The sequence below is a fragment of the Varanus komodoensis genome, unplaced genomic scaffold, assembly GCF_004798865.1.
Source record: "Varanus komodoensis strain SLA01 unplaced genomic scaffold, ASM479886v1 scaffold2, whole genome shotgun sequence".
In the NCBI taxonomy this organism is placed as follows: domain Eukaryota; kingdom Metazoa; phylum Chordata; class Lepidosauria; order Squamata; family Varanidae; genus Varanus; species Varanus komodoensis.
Genome location: NW_025335568.1, coordinates 26,826,802 through 26,846,624, shown reverse-complemented (window position 1 = coordinate 26,846,624; position 19,823 = coordinate 26,826,802). Strand labels below are relative to the sequence as shown.

The window sequence follows — 19,823 nt, the reverse complement described above, 5'->3', positions numbered from 1 at the left end:
TATGTGCTCTACATGGGGCTATCCTTGAAAACAGTTGGGGTATTTCAGTTGGTACAGAATAGAGCCACTAAGCCTCTAACTAAAACTGGAAGACAAGATCACATAAGGTCAGTTCTAGACCATCTGTACTGATTACCAACTTAAGTGTGGCCATGATTTAAGGTGTTAACAGTGATGTATAAAGCCCTAAATGGTTTAGGGCCTGAATATCTGAATACCTGAACATCTCTTTCCATATACACCTGCCTGAATTTTAAGATCGTCCTTTTCTGGGAGCCCTCTTTTAAAGCAGCTAGAAGACTGGCTACTCAGGGAAGGGTCTTCTCAGTGGTAGTGCCCTGACTGTTAGAACCTTTTCTCCAGATAGGTGCAATTGGTGCCAATGCTTTACTTATTTCAGCACCAGGCCAAAACTTATTCCACGATCACTACATGCAAAAGCAAGATAGACAGTGCAATCTTAAGTGGGGCTGTGGTGTGTCTGTGAAGTGCTGGCTGATCCACCACAGCGCTGCCAGCTCATGTTGACCATGCTGAGAGGTGTGGGGGAATGGACTTGCAGCTTTTCATCCCACATGATTCTTATGTAATTTTTAAAAAATGATTCCAAATTAGTTAGGCCAGTTCCAGGCTGGCATTAGGTGCAGTCCTACAACCCCTCTGGAGAACAAAGGGGCCTTGGACCCAGCAGATCCAAGACTGCCTTTGTCCAGTCCTTACTCTATCCCAAAATCCATGTTTTGGGGCCTTTCCAAGGGTATAACTACCTCTGAGATAAATGCAAAATGCAGACCCCTTGCCAGTGGAAACTTGAAAGGTACCTCTGAACCCTCCAAACTCCTTCACACGGCTGCCTGAGGGAGTAAGGATTGCTCTGTTGGAAGTCATTTCTTAAGATTTACCCCATGCCCTTAAGGACACGTTCCAAATCATAAATATACCACTTTACATACACATACCACATTTATTGAAACCCATACACAATGTTTCTTCATTCACCCTAGATATGAAACATTGACAAAAAACACACCCCGATTAATCCCTTTAGTCTATCTGTTATTTTGTACTTCAGATATTGTGGCAGGGGGTGGAGGCATGAAATTAGGATTCCTGGTGGTATTTTCCCAGAAAAGACATACCAAATAAAAACAGTTGTGCTTTATTTTCTTAATATACTTTCAGTACACTGTACTATCTAAGTAAAAGAAATAAGTGCTCGCATTTCATAAAACAGAAACCTGATACATAATGAAATGCATATATTTATAATATCTTCTGTGATGAATTACTGTAATAATACTATATTACGCAGTTAATATCATAGCTCTGGTTAACTGGAAGAAAGTACAAATTTATAACACAATACAGATTTAAGGCTTAAATTTTCACTTACCGGAGTGTAAGTTCCATTGAACTTAAATGGCTTACTCCTGAGTAGATTTGCAAGATTGCATTGTACAGAATTGTTTGTGGGAAAATGTTTTCTTGGGGATTTGATACTTAACTCCAAAACTAAGTTACTACTTTGCCCTGCAGTTTTGTCAGTTGTTCATAGGTGGCAGCAGAGTTTAGCTTTTCAGGCTGTGCATGCCACTATATGTGGCTTCCCTGATTTTTATATTGGGATGTGAATTCTGGAATACAATTCAAGGAAACATCCCCTTATTTCCCTTCAGAATGGGCAGCATCTTCTAGTTAGGAGGTAGATAATGACTGCAAATAGGACCATCAAAGCAGTATCACATATTTTTCCTATGATAATGACCATTCCCTAGCATGGAAATCATGGTTTCAGGCTGGCAGATCTTTCTGTGATCCTAAAGGTTGTGAAATGTACTCTTGAAATCATGGAGGTGACCACGGTCAACAGGCAACAGGACTTCTGCTGGTAAAAACCTGTTGGCAATTGATCTGAATTTAAGGAATTGGTGTACTGGAATCTGGAACCCAATTGTGCTTGTTTCGTGATTTTATTACATTTTCCCATTAGCATCATAGATGCATGGCTCATTTCAAGCTAAGAATGACTGCCCATATAAAGTGATCGAAGAGGTATTTCAGTACATTCTCATAAGTGCAAGAGAAAATACTACTTTTTAAAATGCAGACTATAAAATGAAACACCCACAGTGTATGCATTGAACTCACTAAGGCAAACTTTTTGTTGAGGATCATTTGCTCCACCAGTGAAGATTCATTATGGAAGAGGTGGGGTTGCATGTGGCTCCACATATGAGGAAACCACCAGAATTCATCTACAGACCCCAACAACAGGTCATCACCTTCATCTTCCTCTACAGTTCCTGCAGAAATAAATTAGTTATTAGAATAACTTGCTATGCTATTTTAAACATTCATTTAACAAGGGTTTGACACAGCACAACACACTCTGGAATTAGATCACAATAAATTGTGGTGGAAAGATCAGTTTAACCTGAAAAGAAACACATAAGCAACCAACAGCCCAATATAGAAGAAAATTCATAGAATCATAGAATAGTAGGGTCAGAAGGGGCCAAGGAGGCCATTGGTTCAACCTCCTGCTGGTTCAGGACATCAAGTCATGCTATCTCACTCAGATGACCGTCCAGTTTCACTTTGCACATCTTCAGTCTGGGAGAGCCCACAACCTCTCTTGGTTCCGCTGCCATATTGCCCTGACAGTTAGGAAAACCAAGGCATTTTGGATATGTAGTGGAGGAAGCATTTCTGTGGCTAAATACTGATCCAAAAAACAAGCAGCAGTCCATGTGCTTGCAAAAGCTGCACCTGCTGTGTCAAGGGACAGGGTGTGGATTTTTCTAGAGAACTTAGGTCTGACTTCTATCAACTTTGGTTGATATACTGACTCAGCTCCTATCTGAATGAGCAGAACTTAGCAATTATAATCTATGCTCTGGCAAATTCATGTTCAGACTACTGTAATGTGAGGAATGTGGGGATGCCCTTGAAAATGGTCCAGAGATTTTACCTGGTACAAAACAGGGCAGCCCACCTGTTAATAGGGATGGGCAGGTACGAACACATATGTCCTGTGTTCCATCAGCTATGTTGAAGTCCAGGCCTGCTTCAGGGTTCTTACATCAACAAAGAAAGCCCTGAACAGCCTGTAGCCTGGGTATCTTAAGGAGTGTCTCTTCCCATAAACACCTCCCTGGACTCTTAGGTCATCTATAGAAGTCCTTCACTGGAAGACACCTCCAAAAGAAGTAAGGATGGTGGCCACAAGGAGGAGGGCCTTCTCAGTTGTGGCTCCCCAATTATGGATCCAGCACCCCAGGGAGTTCTTGGCACTGGCTTTTTATATATTTAAGCACCAGGTCAGAACCTTTTAACTTTCCCAACTTTTTAATTATTAAATAATATCTATAATGTAATGAAATTGATTGTATTATTGGATTTTATACTGGATTTTACCTATATGTCACTGGCATTTTGTGATGTGGCTTTATTGTTGTATTAAATTGCTATTGCTGATTATATTGCACCCCTATAAAGTTAACTGCCTATGTTACATGTATATTATATTTTTAGATTGTTTAAATTGTTCACTGTTCTGAGAGCTGTGGCTCATTGAATGGTCCATAAAAACTTTAAATAAATAAAAAACAGGGAGAACAGCACTGCAGTTCACCAGGCTGACTTAGGCTAAGACAGAGGTGTCGGCCCTCTTTCAGCCAAAGGGCTTGATTCCATCTCGGAGAAGCTCTTGGGCAAGCATTCCAGTGTGGTGGGGCCAAAACCAGAGTCAGGGCCAACCCCACAAAATACCAGCATGTTTTAGCTTAAAGTGCTTATTGCCACCAACTAAAACTTAGGAGAGAGATTTTAAGCTTTTTGTATAGGCAAAAATGTGCAAAATCAGAAAACTGCCAAACAACTGGCAGCTGGATGAAATGGGCCATTGTTACCTGCAGAACCCAGAGAGCCAATTTGGCCTGTGGGCATAAGCAGCATCACTCCTGGGCTAGGATGAGCAGAGCTGTGCATGGTAATGGAATGCAGGGGGGCTAGCTAGGTAGCCAGTGGTACCCCAAGAAGCCGAGCAGTGTACTTGGCGGCCAGGGATCTAAGTTATGTGGCAAGTATATCCTGCCACCTACTTCACCAATCTGCTGGTAGATACCGTTGCCAAAGTCACTGCTGGGCAATGCAAAGGTCAGGACAAAAGGCCAATGGGAAAAACAAAGAGTACCATTAAAAAACCTTTGAATGCAGGGTCACTGCTGAATCAAGATTTTTCAGTTGATTACTCAGTTATGAAGATGATTGGAGATAAATATATTTGCATATTAAAACATCAACATGTACATTTCATAGAAATGCAAACTCATTCAAAACCATTGCAGATTTTTCCAACATCTCTAGCCCAAAGTGAGAGGTTAATTAAGCAACCCATTCTGTGTTCTTTTGATAATGGTACCAATTTTCAGTCTTACAAATAAGGAATCTGTGCTTTGTATTTGAGTTGGTTTCTACTTTAGGGCCCTGATCAAGATGCCCATGGCTTTGGCTAATGAACAGTATAGAGATGGAATAAATGGGATGCTTTGTTTATCCAATTCATTTATCCAGTTCATACATTCCATTCCTGCCATCTTTCCAGCAACAGAACTTTTTTCTGTTACGTTCTAATGTCTTCTGTGTGCCCTCCTCAACTGACTCTTGTTTCCTCTGTTTCCCCTCTTCTTTCAGTCTGCAAAAGCAAGTGATTTTCGAAAGGAAGCAGCTGCTGAAAGAATGCAATAGCCTGCCTGGGATCATTAGATTTTAGGAGTTCATTAAAACCAGTGACTTTGTCAATGAACAATATGGTCATTTCAGGGGTGAGCCAACATAAAGAGATCTGTTCTGTGGTAATTATGTAGATGTCCTCCTTTTGCATGCCATCAGAGATACTCAGATCCTGTTTGCACTGCAGCCGTGATGCAAAGTAGCTACTCCTTTCTCTGCTTCTAAGTGGAGCCACTGCACAGGCAGAGGCTGCTGGTGAAACTATAATAAACTGGGTCTGGAACAACTTCTATGATTTTATATTGGAGAAGGACTTTGAGGGGCACAGAAGAGAGGGGACAGGCTTGGCCAGCAAGCACAGTACGGTGATGGTACCTCTCCTTGTGCTCTGAGGCCAAACACTCAGACGGCAGTGGTTTGCATGGTGGAAAGAGCATGGAGGCATCCTTTGCCTCTCTTGTATTCCTACCATGCACAGGATGTCATTTATACTGCATGTGCAGTGGGTTGCAGGTAGCCTCGCCAGACTGCACTGCACAACTGCAATCCTATACCAGCTTGTTTGGGAGTAAGTCCCATTGAAGTCACTGAGCAGACATACTTGGGATTAGATGGTTAGACATTCAAAATCAGGCCCATTGGCATCAACATACTGACGTTAATTCATCTTCTTAGTGTCAGACTAGGACTAAGGTGAACCAGGTACAAATTCCCATTTGGCCATAAAAGTCTGTGAATGACATGCATGCTCTTGTGGGATGCAGAAACTTCCCTAATGCAGCCGCTTCACTCTGTTTGCTCCTGTGATGAAGACAGAAAGAGGCTGTAGGAGCAATAATTTGTCAGTATAGGCAGCTTCGTAACCTTTTCTCTTAATGAAGCGACCCATTAGTTCCTATGGGGGTAAAGCCTTAGCTTGACTCAGAATGATTGCCTGAAGTCTTTCAGTTTTCATACCAGATAAACTCAAGTAATTGCCAAGTTTATCCAAAGGAGATTTGCCATTTGTTGCTATAATTAGGGATATCCAGTGAACGCCACATAACAGGCCTGACTTTAAATTCAAATTGAAGCAATTTTGCTTAAATGTTTCCATATTCACTTATGGATTTACTATTGATACAATTAAAAGGTGATACGTCAGAAATAAATGGCAACTTTTTGCAGTTATAAACGGTTCTTATTATGTTATAAAAATGAATTAATCCTGCCAGTTTTCACATTTAACAGCTCAGAGTTGGCAACAACGAGCCATCCCTCATCAAAACAAAAAGGATGTTTGCAGAACAATTTGACACCTATTCAAAGTAATTGAGGACCCAATCCTATAACCATTTGAAAAACGATAGACAGATGAAGGTAGTTCAAGTTCTGCAGGAAAATTTCCAGGCTCTGTGCTTGGAATTCAGTTGGAACTCAAACTTTGGGCTCCCAGCACCATCTCCCTACCCTTACAGCTGGTATGGAGAGAACCACAAAGATCACAAGACGGTGGCATTGCTCCACTCCCAGCCTGCCAGAACTGTGACATTACAATGGATAATACAACAGCCCTACGGGCAGAGACAACAGTGAAAATGTATAGATTTCAGTAGCAGGCTAGCTCACATTGTAAAATTCACAATATAAGGAAGAGTTGATTGATTTTCTAGTTTTATACTCTTGAAGGAAGATTTCTTCTTCCTCCAGACTCCAAGAGTTCTTCACTTTCATTCCATTTGGCTTTATAGCACCAAGCTGCAGCACTGAAATCAATTTTAGTTTCTATGCACTGCAAGGACACTAACAGATTGAGAGTGATTCTGCTGTTGCTGTTTTCATTCTTACCTGTGTGGTAAAATTTCCCTGAAAATCCCAGGTTGAAAGTGAAATTTGTGATTTGAGCTCTCAGAAGGTTCTGAGTATCAAGCAGAGCCTGAAACAAATATGCATTAAAGTGCATCAGTACACAGATAATAATGCTATGAATGCAGAAAGTCTTTTTCTCAAAGAAACTGGGATGCTCTTATAATTTTCATCATTCTAGCCCCAACAATTGGATAGTTATGTAAGGAGGAAAACTTTTGGATCAGTCTTTCGTGTAAGAAGTGAAGCACAATCTAAATACACATAAAAACGTATTCTGCACAACTTGAAATCTAATCTACAGAGTCTGACATGATTATTTTGCAAACAGTAAACTTTAGCTGTCAGCATACACAAAATTATATAAATTTAGCATAATTATGCTAAAATATATGGATTATTGCAACTGATCAGAAATGCACAGAGAAGGGGAAACAACTGTGGCCAGAGGTTTGTTCAACAAGAATCCATTTTGGATTTCAGCCTGAACTTTATAGGTGCTAAAACTCAGATCTGATACGCAACACCACCAGCACTGGATCCATCGGTCTCCGTGAGCAGCCACCATGAGCGGCTAGCAGGAAGATGGAAATCATAGACCCTTTTGAACACATGGAGGTGCTTCCTGATTATGCCAGGCACTTGAGGCTCTAAGCTGCTTGCACTGGGTTCTTCCATCTGAATTTAACAGCCAGGATGGAAATGAGTTGAAAAATCACATGGCTAAATGAGCTTCACCAAGCCATCTATTATGTATAGCTAGGGGCGAAACAGGCTGAAAGAGTTATATAAAATTCTGCTCCATCTATTGGGCTTGAGACAGGACTCTACAGCAGAATATGATTGCTTTCATCTGAGACAGCATGGATAAGAGTGGCTGAAACATTTACTTGCCCATAGCTCCTATGACTGAGCACATATTGGAATGCAGATGCCCCACTTTGAAGTCCGGCTTTCTGGATCAGATAGCTCGCAATCAGCTTTCGGAAGGGACACTATTAAATACATGTGTGCTGCTGATCTTAAATCTGCTTATCTTACCAATAACAACATCTCCCAGACTTTGTGAATTGCAGAAAACTTTGCAAGTTTTTAAGCGTATGGGCTCTTCTTCTCCAGCCTGTTTATGGGCAAAGAAATTGGGGAGACAATTTCACTTAATTTCTTCAGGGAAGGGCCAATTTCTTTAACCATTTCACACAGGCAGGGATCACCTTTGGCACAGCTTCTTTCTTCCTTTCTTCCAAACGTTTCTTATGTTGCCACTGTGTTGGCACGCCTGTCCCTGTTTTGATTCCACCACAAAGCAAGTGCATGAGGGGCAGCTTTGCATCTCCAGGATAGAGCTAGTTTTGTGCCAAAATCTGTCTTCCAAATTCCTGAAAGATTCCTTTCTCTCATGAAAGAGGCTTCTGCATTGTCAAGGTGTTGTGTTGTTTTAATGGTGTTTTTGAGCATCCCTATTCACTGTAGGACAGCTACAGGGGCTGCCTGTATTTTTTTTCTTTGCATTACACATCTCTCTGTTCATCTGTAGCCGTCCAGGCTGCCTGTGGTTGATTCCTCAGCTAAAAAAGCCCTATTATATTCTGAGGCTTAATTGAAGCACAAGAACCTGAGGAGCCTACAAGAGCTGATGGTGCAGTGAAAGAAAGGCCAGGACTCTCGTCCAGTTAAAGGCACAACCCAGTTTTGACCATCCCCAAAATAAGGTAAGCACAAAATCCTGAGAACCCTCCTACAAGAATTTCTCCAAATTATTCTTGCTTTTGATTTCTTTTTCAAACCAATCCTTCCCTGCATCAAACTGAACGAGAATGATAAAAATTGGAATGAATGTCTGGCACAGCCCTAATTTTGAGCCTCATGGTTCTCAATAACATCAATAAGAGCCATGCAGCTACCACCCTGCGCAGCTCGTTGAGCATTTACCAGGAATAAAAGTCCAGAGTAGCATCTCCAAAGTAGGAGGCTGCTGCTCTCCCATGAACTTTTTTCCAGACAGACAAGCTGAACTAACATTTTGGTTGTCATGCCTATGATTATTTTCTGGGTGACTTGACATTTTACTCGTCATTTCGGTTCTAAAACCAAAATGTTAAAACTCGCGAAAGATATACAAGAGCAGATGGTAGAGACTATTGTGCTGTGTGCGCGTGACTGTTACAGAGAGGGTGGGCATGCTTTCGTGTGGGAGCACAGACTGCATTTTCATTTCTAAAAGCTGTTTTGTACACTCAAGGTAAGCCATTGAGAGGCATTTGCTCTCTTTTAAACATCATGGCTCTTCTGAGTATTTCTTTGTATGAGTAGAGCTATGAAAACATATTGGTGTCAAGATCTGCACTTGATAACCTGCTCAGTGGAAGTTGACATTGATTGAATCTCCCCAACAAGAAAAGTCTTGTAAGTGTGTTTTCTGAACCCAGCACTGTAGTTTGTTAGCACTATAGCTGGGTTCAGACAGCTTATAAACTCCCATGGCTTCTTGCACTGCATGAACTCAGTCCTAAATAAACCTCCGTTACACCAGCAATGCCAAATGATGTTAGAAAGAGAATCCACAGCTGCTATAGCAGCAAAGGAAAGTGATACAGGCATATGCAAAAGAAAAAAACTTGACTAACCTCTCCTCTGGTTTTTCAGCAGACACCATCAATAGTTTATAACATACTTGGGTCAAGTTAAGCTTTTACTCTTTGGCATATTTAGCGATATAATGACATATCAGAGTGAAAAGAAAATAAGTTGAAACGAATACTGAAGACTTTGTCTGCTGACACTATGTAAAATGTTTCAGATTTCCAAAATGAAAGATGATGTTTAAAGCTAACAGAATAAAAGGCATCAAGACTACTCTGTTTGACAAAACAAAACATCAGAAAGGGATTTGATACTGTACAGTGGCCTCAGGAAACTGTTGCCAGTAGTTCCCTGCAATTCAGTGGCACTGAACATAGTTTAGTGGTTATAGTAAAGCAGCAAAAAATGTGCATGTTTCTTGAGCAGAGAATCTGCGAACAATTTGATAATGATTTTGCTAATGGCTTTGATGAATACATTATTATATTATTATATGAAAGTTGGGATGCTGTCACTTTTTAAGTGTTGCTTGAAGGAAATTTATTGTGAGCTGCCTTAAGAGGGCATTTAAAACCAGAATCAGAGGGTATAAATGTGAAAAATGAAACAATACATATAACATGCCAAGTCCTGCACTACTGGATGTTAGAAGGCAGCCCAAAGTTCATCATCTTATGTGCATCATATGGGTAATCTCAGAAACCTTTCCCACCACATCCCTAGACCTGCCTCCATTCCTGCGTCTTCCTATTTGTTGTCCAGACCTCAAGAGGAAAGGCAGCAACTGACCCTATGGAATGCCGTAGCATGTAGTTTCTGAGCCTATGTAAGAGGAAGGAGATGTTGGAGAAAATTCATCTGTAAAAATAAGACCTAGCTGACGGTCAAGGTGTTAGCAATGAAGATATCAGCCTCTCAGCGTCTTGATCCTTTTTGTGATAACAGCTCCACCTCTGCCTCCCAGCACAGGTGTTGGGCATGGACATGGAAACCAGATCGTTCCAAATTGGCATACACTCATTTATTTATTTTATTTATATCTCACCTTTTTATTTCTAAGAAACTCAAGGCAGTTTACATAATTCTGCTCTCCCTCTCAACAACAGTCCTGTGAGGTAGGCTGAGGTAAGAGTCTATGAATGGCCCAAAGTCACCCAGTTAGCTCCATGGCCGAGTGGGCACTAGAACTCAGATCTCCCAAATCTCAGCCCAAGACTCTTAACCACTACCTCACACTGGCTCTCATTTATTGGGATTTAGACTTTATCTGAGCTGAACAATTATTTCTTCTGTGTGGTTATATAACAATAGAAAGGACAACATAACATGCAAGACTACCAAGTCCTGTTTTCATAGTGCATAGATTTTTGCCTCAAAATTACCCCTCCATTGTCTACCATAAATGAAATTGAATAGCCTTCTTACTATATGCACTGAAGAATATGTGTAAGGAAAGACAAACTGAGGTATGCAGAATTATGCATGTTATACAGGAAGTGGGTAAAAATACATTTTTCTCCTCTCATAATAATATAACCTGAGGTTATTACTTGAAGCTGATTGGTGAGAAAATTGGGGTTAATAAAGGAAATACTGAAATACTTCTTCACACTATGTATAGTAAAACTATGGAACATTTTAAATTATTTATTTATTAAAAGCTTTTCTATCCTGTCCCCTACAGAACGTGTCAGGATGGCTTACAATAAATAAGTAGAATAAAACAAACCCCATAGCATCTGACCATTAATATCCTAAAACCCCAGTTAAAAGCAATTAAACATTAAAGTAACAGGAAAATAAAAAGGGTTTTGCCTGACATCAAAAACAATATAATGTTGGCACCAGGCAAACCTCTCTAGGAGTGTATTCCCTAGTTGGGGCACCACCACAGAGAAGGCCTTCCTCCGGGTACTGTCCCTCCTAATTTCCTTCAAGGACGGCTCCCGGAGATATGGAACATACCTTCCATGAAACGTAATGATAGCCACCAGTTTGAACAGCTGTAAGAGTCATGTGGGCACACTCATAGAGGGGAAGCTTACCAGTAGCTACTGGCCAGATGGCTACATGTGGCCTCCAGTATCCGGAGCAGTGTGCCCGTGTGCACTGGCTGCTGGGGACTTGGGCAGCAGGGGGCTGCTGTGCCCCTGTCCTCCTTGGCTGGACTTGTGGCTGGAATAGCTGCTGTGTTAAACTATGTGCACCCTTGGTCTCATGGAGCACCATTCCTCTTATGTTCATACGAATGGCCCCAAACTGTTTCACAGAACATTGCTTCTAGTATTTATCCAAGACCACTGGATATACTAGTGACAAAAGTAAGCAATAAAGTGTATTTTGTTTGGGTTTTAACCTTTATCATAGGCCACTGGTAAGTTTTTTAATCATTAGTGGAGGAAGAAAAAACTAAAATACAGCGCAGGTACATTTACATTTATGTTTAGAGATGTTATAGATTGTTTGGAAGTTAGGCGATTGACTTTTCCTCTGGCATTCTAGTTGTGGCTGCTGGTTTGGATTACAGAATTATTTCTGCATATGATTTGATCCTACGCTTTCAGCACAGCCAAAAAAAATTAGATAGCCAAAAATCTGAGCTATATCAGAATGACTAACATTTTTTTTTTAATGTAAGAAGCCTGGAGGAAAAGGGCTAATTATGGCAAGGTAGGCCAAAGCTTTTAAATGATCTCTTACCAATTTTATTGAATAAAGCAATGCAATTAACAATGCTGTCTTCAGGATTTTATCAGCTTTCCTGTTATTAGTTCTTGGGTACAGCTTCCCCACTATAGACGTTTTCATTATACTGCTACTAACAGAGCAAGCAAACCGTCAATTTCTTTTAATTAAAGGTCAAAAAGAAAAGAAAAAACCTCAGGCCAATTAAAGCAAGACACCAGTAAGCACCCTGCTGTAGCACATCTTTCACCACCCCCGATATATCCTGATGCATACGTACATTGTCTCTCATTCCTGTAACAGTCAAGCTTGCCCAGCCTGTGACCCATCAACCTGAATGCGGTCCACCAGCTATGGAAGTGAACTTCCAGATGCAGCCTCCGGCTGTGCGGGTGCTGCCTTCCCGAGAGGTGTTCCCGTGTGACCGCTTGTGTATGATGTAACGATATGTTACATTTGGCATGTTACATTTGTCAAGGGGAGTGACATCTCCTTGGCAGACTTCCAACTTGCTCAGTGCACCATTTTAGAAGCACTAAGTCCCACTGCATCACTCTGGCACCATCTAACATCCCTCGGAGTCATATTACAATCCTTGGCATGCCGAGTTACTAGATTCTAGTGTGTTTACTGAGTTTTTTTAAAAAGCTGTTTTAAAGTGCAGCCTTATGCATGCTTAGGCAGATAAAAGACTTACAACTCCTAAAGCTCCCAGATGACAAGGGCAGTCTAGGTGTTTTCCCCTTTAAGTTTGTATAAGACTCCACCCTTAAGGCTTTATGAAAGAACTCGAAATTAGGATGCAAGTCTGTTGGCATGACCAGTGGCCAGGAATGCTGGAAGTTGTAGTCCAAAGCAGCAAGAGGGACAATTTTAGTGGAGAAGACCACTTTGGAAGCACAAAATGCATTATACGTTGGTGGATTCTTCAATTATCATTAAAATGTATCAATTATACTCAGTAAATCTGTAATTATTGCTTGCTTAAGTTACATGTTTACATTTAATGCACCAAATATAATACTTATTATGTATAAATAGTACATTTTATAGTCTGACCAGAGGGAAATTCAGCAAGTACTCCTGGAAACATTGGAATCATGCCAGGAGCCAAAAGAAGCCTGAAGAAACAGAGGCAGAGGAAAGCTGGTGAACAATGCCTGGTCCTTGTGCCTGTGTGTAGAATGCTCTTCAGGGAAATCTGGTTGGAAGGAAAAGCTGTTGGGAAATACTCATATACATTTAAATTATATTATATTCTATATATAAAGAATACACACACACACACACACACACACACACATATACATACTGTGTGTGTTCTAATATATATTGGAACACACACACACACACACAAATATATTCTAAAATATACATTCTATTCCATTCTGCAAATACCTTCCTTAGTATAACATATCTCTCAGTTTTGTTCACTGTGAAAGGTTTTTTCCCTAGATGGTATGAATTCCATGCCTATTTCATAAGGAACAGGTTACTAATTTTCTTTAGGTAGAGCAGGATTATTCTAGTGTCAGCAATGACAGGTTTTATAGGTAAGGAAACATTCCCTTGCAGTGAATTCCCTCCACAGTTTTATTAAAAACTGTGGCAGTGAGTTCCATAGCACAAAACTTCAAAGTAATATGTGTGTGTGTAAATGTAATGTAAAGAAATGTAAAGAAACATAGGTGGGCTAACTGAATCTGCTGAATCTGGTGGCAGTGATGGAATAACCTACCGTGTTTCTTTCACACGTGGGTTTTAGATTAGACTGTTGCACTATTAGTGTTTCTGTCCTTGACTCTTGCAGCATCTAACCAAAATAAGCCCAGGAATAAGCAAAAACACACCACCTCTAAGTGAAAAAATAAAGTAAACATACCACATAGTTTAGAAGTTAATCTGCTAGTCTCTTTCATCTATTTTAGTTATGTATTAGGCATTTGGGATTTTCCAGAAGGAAAAAAAGGATAATTAGTATATATAATCCAGTTTGACCTTGGACTCAGAAGATCTGGGTTCTAATCCTCACTCAGCCATAAAGCCTACTGAGTTACTTTGAACTAATCAATCCCTCTTAGCCTAACCTACCTCACAGGGTTGTGTGGGGAAAATGCAGAGAGGAGAATTTTGTTGGCCCCCTCAAATACCTTTCTAGAGGAAAAAGGGCATAATATGAAAGCAATACAAGAATTGCAGAGAAATTTCAAAGGGAAAATGGGTCATACATGATAGAACGGGGATTCTTGAATGACAAAATATCTATTTTTATTGCATTTCTATACCACCCTATAGCCTGAAGGCTCTCTGGCCAGTTTACAAATTTTAAAAAATATATAATAATCAATAGCATCATAGTATTTAAGTAACACAATAAACAGTAAACCAATACAACGGCATCAACAACCCACTATAATCAGGATTAGCATGCATAACAGTAGCCATAGTCATTAAAACAGTATTAAAACTAGTGCTTATCTATTAAATATCTGGAAAATAACAAGTTTTTCATTTGGCGCCAAAAAAAGCACAGATGGTGCAAGGGGAACATATTCCAAAAACAGGGTGCCACTACTGATAAGGCCCTTCTGATCACCTCCCCTTACTTTTTTTTTTTTTAAGGGGGAGGTTCTTTGAGAAGGACTTCACTGAATGTTCTTAGAAGCTGTACGAACACATGGCACAAGGTATTCCTTCAGATAACCTGGCTCCAAGCTGCTTAGGGTTAGAACCAGACTTCAACTGGCAGTTAATGCAACTGAAAAGACTGGCATCATGGACCAGTCCTTATTAGCAGCCGTGCTGCTGCCTTGTTCTGAATCAGTTGGAAATTCCAATCCATTTTTCAGGACAGCCCTATATAATGTGCATTACAGCAATCCAGTTGAGAGGTAACCAGGCCATGGATAACTGTAGCCAAGCTCTGTCTGTCCAGATAGGGTTGCAGTGGGTAAATCAGCCTTAGCCGATAAAAGGTGTCCCATGCCACCAAGTCTACTTGTGACCCAAATGACAATTTTAGGTCTAACAACATCCACAAATGATGAAGCTTGTCCTTTAGTGGGAGGACAACCCAATCCAGGACAGGTCGACTGTCTCCTAATTGGACAGACATCCCGCCAACCCACCAACAGGACCTCCATCTTGTCTGGATTGAGTCTCAGCTTACTGAGTCCAGGCCCTGATTCAGAACAGTCACTGCCTCACCTGGGTTTGACGAGTGTTATACTTCTGCCCAAAACTTTCGATTACTTCTCCCAGTGGTTTCATGTATCATGGGGAATTAAATAGAGGCCTGAAGTACCCCATGACATAACTGCCACAGCACAGAGCAATAATCCTCCAGCACCACCATTTGGAATCAGTCAGCTAGGTACAAGCAGAACCACTGCAAAGCAGTAACTCCTACTCTTAACCCAGCTGGCCTAACCAGAAGGATACCATGGTCAGTGGTTTTGAAAACCACAGAGAAGTCCAGGAGAATCAACAGGGTCACACTCCCCTTGTCTCTTTCCTGGGAAAGGTCATCCAACAGGTCAACAAGGGCAGACCTGAAACCCAATCGAAATGGATCTAGAGAACCTGTTTCATCCAAGAGTGCTTGGAGCTGCTTGGCCACCACCCTCTCAATCACCTTGCCCAGAAGGGAACGTTGGCAACTGGCCTATAATTATTCACATCCTCTGGGTCCAAGTTAGACTTTTTTAAAGGCGGCTTGATCACAGCCTCCTTTAGAGGCTTGCACCTCTCTCAGAGCGGCATGTACATCCTCCTGAACGCAGTGCAAATACCTTCCATAGTACTTCCAGTAAGTCATGACAGGGAAGGGGCACACAGGTGTAGGCTGACCTGACCAAGCACCTCGTCCACATCCTCAGACCTCAGTAACAGGAACTCATCCAACAAATCTGGACCAGATGGTGCTCTAGATATGTCTGTTAATGGAACTGTATTAACTGTGGTGTCCAATCCACAACAAATCTGAGTGAGTTTATCTTCAAAGTGCCATGCAAATTGGTCTCAGCAGGTTATGAAGGGTTCCATAGTCCCTCCTACTGGGCTAGAATATAAAAGGCAAAGAACCACTCAGAAAAGTTCTGCTGGATGGCTCCGTGAAGCTCCAATGCTGGTGGAAAAGAACTGGCTCTTTGTTACCCTCATTACCTCAGAGTAGGCTCAATAATGGGCTGAAGCCGCATTTAGTTACTACTAACAGTGAGTCTTAATTTCCTGCTTCATCTGAACCAGAGCACTATGAATCACAGTTTTAGAATATGCTGGGATATGAAGTCATGGTCTGAAGTTAGATTAATATTTTAGCTTGTTCTTGAGGATGACTTGGCTTGTTTGCTCATTTGCTATCGTATCATCTTAGGGTACAACCATATGTGCGCTTAGACTGAACACAGGGCTGCAGCATGCTGGTCGTGGGCATGCTTAGGCAGCCGTTTTTTCTGTCTAAGCAGGGTAGGAGAGTGTGCTTAAAGTGACTATTAACATATCAATATGTTAATGCCAAAACTGTAAAATAGTTAACACAAAAAACACATAATTTAATAGTGGAACTCAAATGGGAGAGATTGTACCTAGTGCTACCAATCAAAAAGCAGTGTGTAGCTAGTCTGTCTTGCCTTCCTAAATTTACTTTTTTTAGTTTTTTCTTTTTAAAAGGTAGAAAATGCAGTAGGAAAACATCTGGGTTTCAAATGGAAGATGTCATCATAACATTCTGTGAATGAGACAAACCTAATGCAAATAAAAGCCTCATCTGGAGTACCCATTCTATTGGACCACCAAATTAGTTTGAAAAAAGGAAGAAAAACATGTCTTAACAACATGGGACTGCACTTCCATTAAAACATTTATTTTCAAAGAGAGGCAGCTGGATGCACAGAAAGCTAAACAACTCCTTCCACCCTTACAAACACAGACCAAATCTGAGCCAAAGAGCAGAATTACTTTCTTACCACCTTGGTTTGTATATATTTTGGCTTCCTAATATTCTAAACAGTTCCCAATTAAATATTTATCCACTTAAAAACTTCATTTATGGCTTTCCAGAGAGAAATGAAACAGGTTACAGCTTCTACTCTGAGGCAAAACTGTATTTCTGTATTAATTTTGTAGATCTGTATTTAATGAAGATCATTTACAGGAGCCTGTCAGTTTTGAAACCCTCTTTTACAATGCAGTCATATCCATATTGATTTACAAACAAGTCCCATTAATTCCAGTTGGCCATACATACAAATAAGTTTAGGACTGTAGTATGTGTGCTCATTTTTAAATTCTTAAGTACTTTAAAACTGTTTGTATTCCCTTTACCTCCTTTTTAAATGATTCTTTTATTTTCTAGCAAACTGCTTACATATAAACTGTTACAATGTTTAACAGCAATTTCAATAACTGACCAAGATATCCAGCTTATCTGCACCTATTACATTAAATTGAGCACCACCAACATATAATTAGTACATGTAGCAATCCACAGACGGTGGCAATCCTATGAGAACTCTTTATGCAAAGTCATTTGTGTTTCCGACTTCACAAGATTTTAACTCCTCTAACCTCAACAATATTGGTCAGCTTAAATACGTACACAAAGAACAATTCACTCCAAGGGGTAATCACAGAAAGCATCTCACATGGTTGAATTCTGAGAAGCCATGATATGAATTGATTCTCAATTATCTCTGTTTTAAGGCATAATCCTATGAATGTTTAGATAGAAAGAGATCTTACAACTCTCAGGAATGCTGGTTCAGGCATGCTGAGAGCTGAATGGTTTTTTTCTGACTAAACACGCACAATATTGTATTCTCAGTGTCTTTGCTAACCATTTCTCTTCTGTCTTGCCTTTTTTTAAAGCATGGAATAAGTATGTGTAATGATAACGCATTTTAATTGTCCTGAAATGTAGGACTTCAGAAATAATCTATTAAAATATTTAGATGCTTCCTATGCCACCCATCACCATAAAACCTGTGTGCTGTAGTGGTTAGAGTGTTAAACCCAAAAGTTCTGGATTCTAGTCCCCACTCAGCCATGTACCACACTGGGTGACTATGGACCAGTCTTCTACTCTGAACGTAACCCATTTCACAGTGTTGTTGTGACTATCAAATTGCAAGGAGAATAATTGTTTTAGCTGCCCTGAATTCCTTGCAAGAGGAAAAAAAGGTGGGATATAATAGTACTAGTGAAACATGTCAGATGTTGGCATGGAAAATTTCCCTTTGATCGGGGTGAATAATATGATGCTGCAAATGTGGCTTTTAATTCATTTCTGGTACACACCAGAGGCTTCAAACAGGACACTGTCAGGGTCCTTGCCCTAGAACAGTGGTGGCGAACCTATGGCATGCATGACACAGCAGGCACGCAGAGCCCTCTCTGTCGGTACGCGAGCCAAGTCGCCCCAGCATCACCCCAGCGGCCGAGCATCAGGTAAGAGCACACATAGGGGCCATGCCCATGCTCAGAAAGGAGTAACAGTGCCAGGCGATGACTTGATGAGCCATGACTCATTAGACATGACTCATCCGAGCTTTGGCATGGCCAGTCAGTCCACTGCCAAGGAGAGAGAGAGAGAGAGAGAGAGAGAGAGAGAGAGAGAGAGAGAGAGAGATATTTCCTTGGACTGGCTGTGAGGTGTTTTTTCTAAACTAAAACCTCGGTTTTCAGGTTTTATTGTTGTGTTGGCACTTCACGATAAAGAAGTGGGTTTTGGATTGTAGTTTGGGCACTCAATCTCTAAAAGGCTTGACATCACTGCCCTAGAGGAATGCTGACTTTACAACCTCTGCCTCTCTAAGCCAGCATAGCAGATGAGGAACTGGCCTGCTGCTATAACTGTGACATGCCTAACATAGAAACCATATCAGAAAAGGTTACTCCTAGTCAGAGACCCAAAATTAACCTGCTTTAGATCTTGCCTATGTTTCTACCTTTCATCTGAATTTCCTTCCACCTTCTCTTTATTTATACCTGGTTTTAAGGTGCTCAGTTCATAATCATAACGTACTCATTTTACCAGAATCTGAAGACCTTGACCATCTGGACAGATTCCCAAGTGTTGATGTTAAACTTTGCCTTGGGATCAAGTAAGCTGGGATTCAATCTTATTCCACGGAGACTTGCCAATCGCACAGAATTTAAAATATTGCATGTCAGAGCTTAACTACTTGCACAGGGTGTAATATCATGGGGTACAGATTTTTGTTTGCATTATTTCCAAAGGATGACATAGAGAAAACTAGACAGTTCTTTTTCATCCATTTGTTGTCCAGGCCATAATACATTTCAAGTATTATGAAATTCCCATTTCTTTTTGTAGTTCAGATATATTAATATAAAAAACCAAACCAAACCACAGCTGTAAAAGACCAGTACTTTCTACCTTGGAAATACAGGTTTGTTTTCTAAGGTGTTACAAGGTATAATTTAGACAGCTTAAAATTAATTTCATGCCTGGTTATGATATTATTTTGTCTTTGTTTCCCTAACACAAATACAGAATACAGCAGCAATGCTTATTTCACTTTTGGCTGTTTATAGATTTTTTAAAATATAGTCCCAACAAAGACGTGTTGATCTTTAGCTTAAACCTCTTCCATTTCAACAGCTGTCATCTCTATCACCTTTTCCAATTCCAGTGGTCCATTTCCTACATTAGGATTCTGTAATGGCTTTCCATTGTTGGAACCAAAACAGTCATTATATAAAAAGTGTACCTAGTAGCTAAGAATTTTATTTACATGCAGCAACATCAATCTGGATCATGTGTGTCAGGGATGGGTAGGTAGGGAGGAAGGGAGGGAGGCTTTCAAAATCTGGCTAGGAGCTCCACACTCCTAGGTATGAATTTAAAGTAATGTTGGTTTGGGCATTGGAACTACAGAATGGCTATTTTCACTATGGTAATGGCTGAAAAGCACCAACTTGTGTTGGTGATCCGTATGGTTAAGAACATGTGC

The 19,823-nt window shown here is 40.5% G+C and overlaps 1 protein-coding gene across 1 annotated transcript in view; it reads right to left on the bottom strand.

Annotated features, from left to right (window-relative positions):
* Window positions 1–19,823, bottom strand: part of LOC123023103 (bifunctional heparan sulfate N-deacetylase/N-sulfotransferase 3) — an 81,979-nt gene that overhangs the window by 39,781 nt on the left and 22,375 nt on the right. The window contains exons 3-4 of the mRNA XM_044429498.1: window positions 6,562–6,649; window positions 2,149–2,303 (exon numbers count right to left, since the gene is read on the bottom strand). Of these exons, the coding sequence (XP_044285433.1) occupies window positions 2,149–2,303; window positions 6,562–6,649 (243 nt within the window). The remainder of the gene's footprint in view (window positions 1–2,148; window positions 2,304–6,561; window positions 6,650–19,823) is intronic.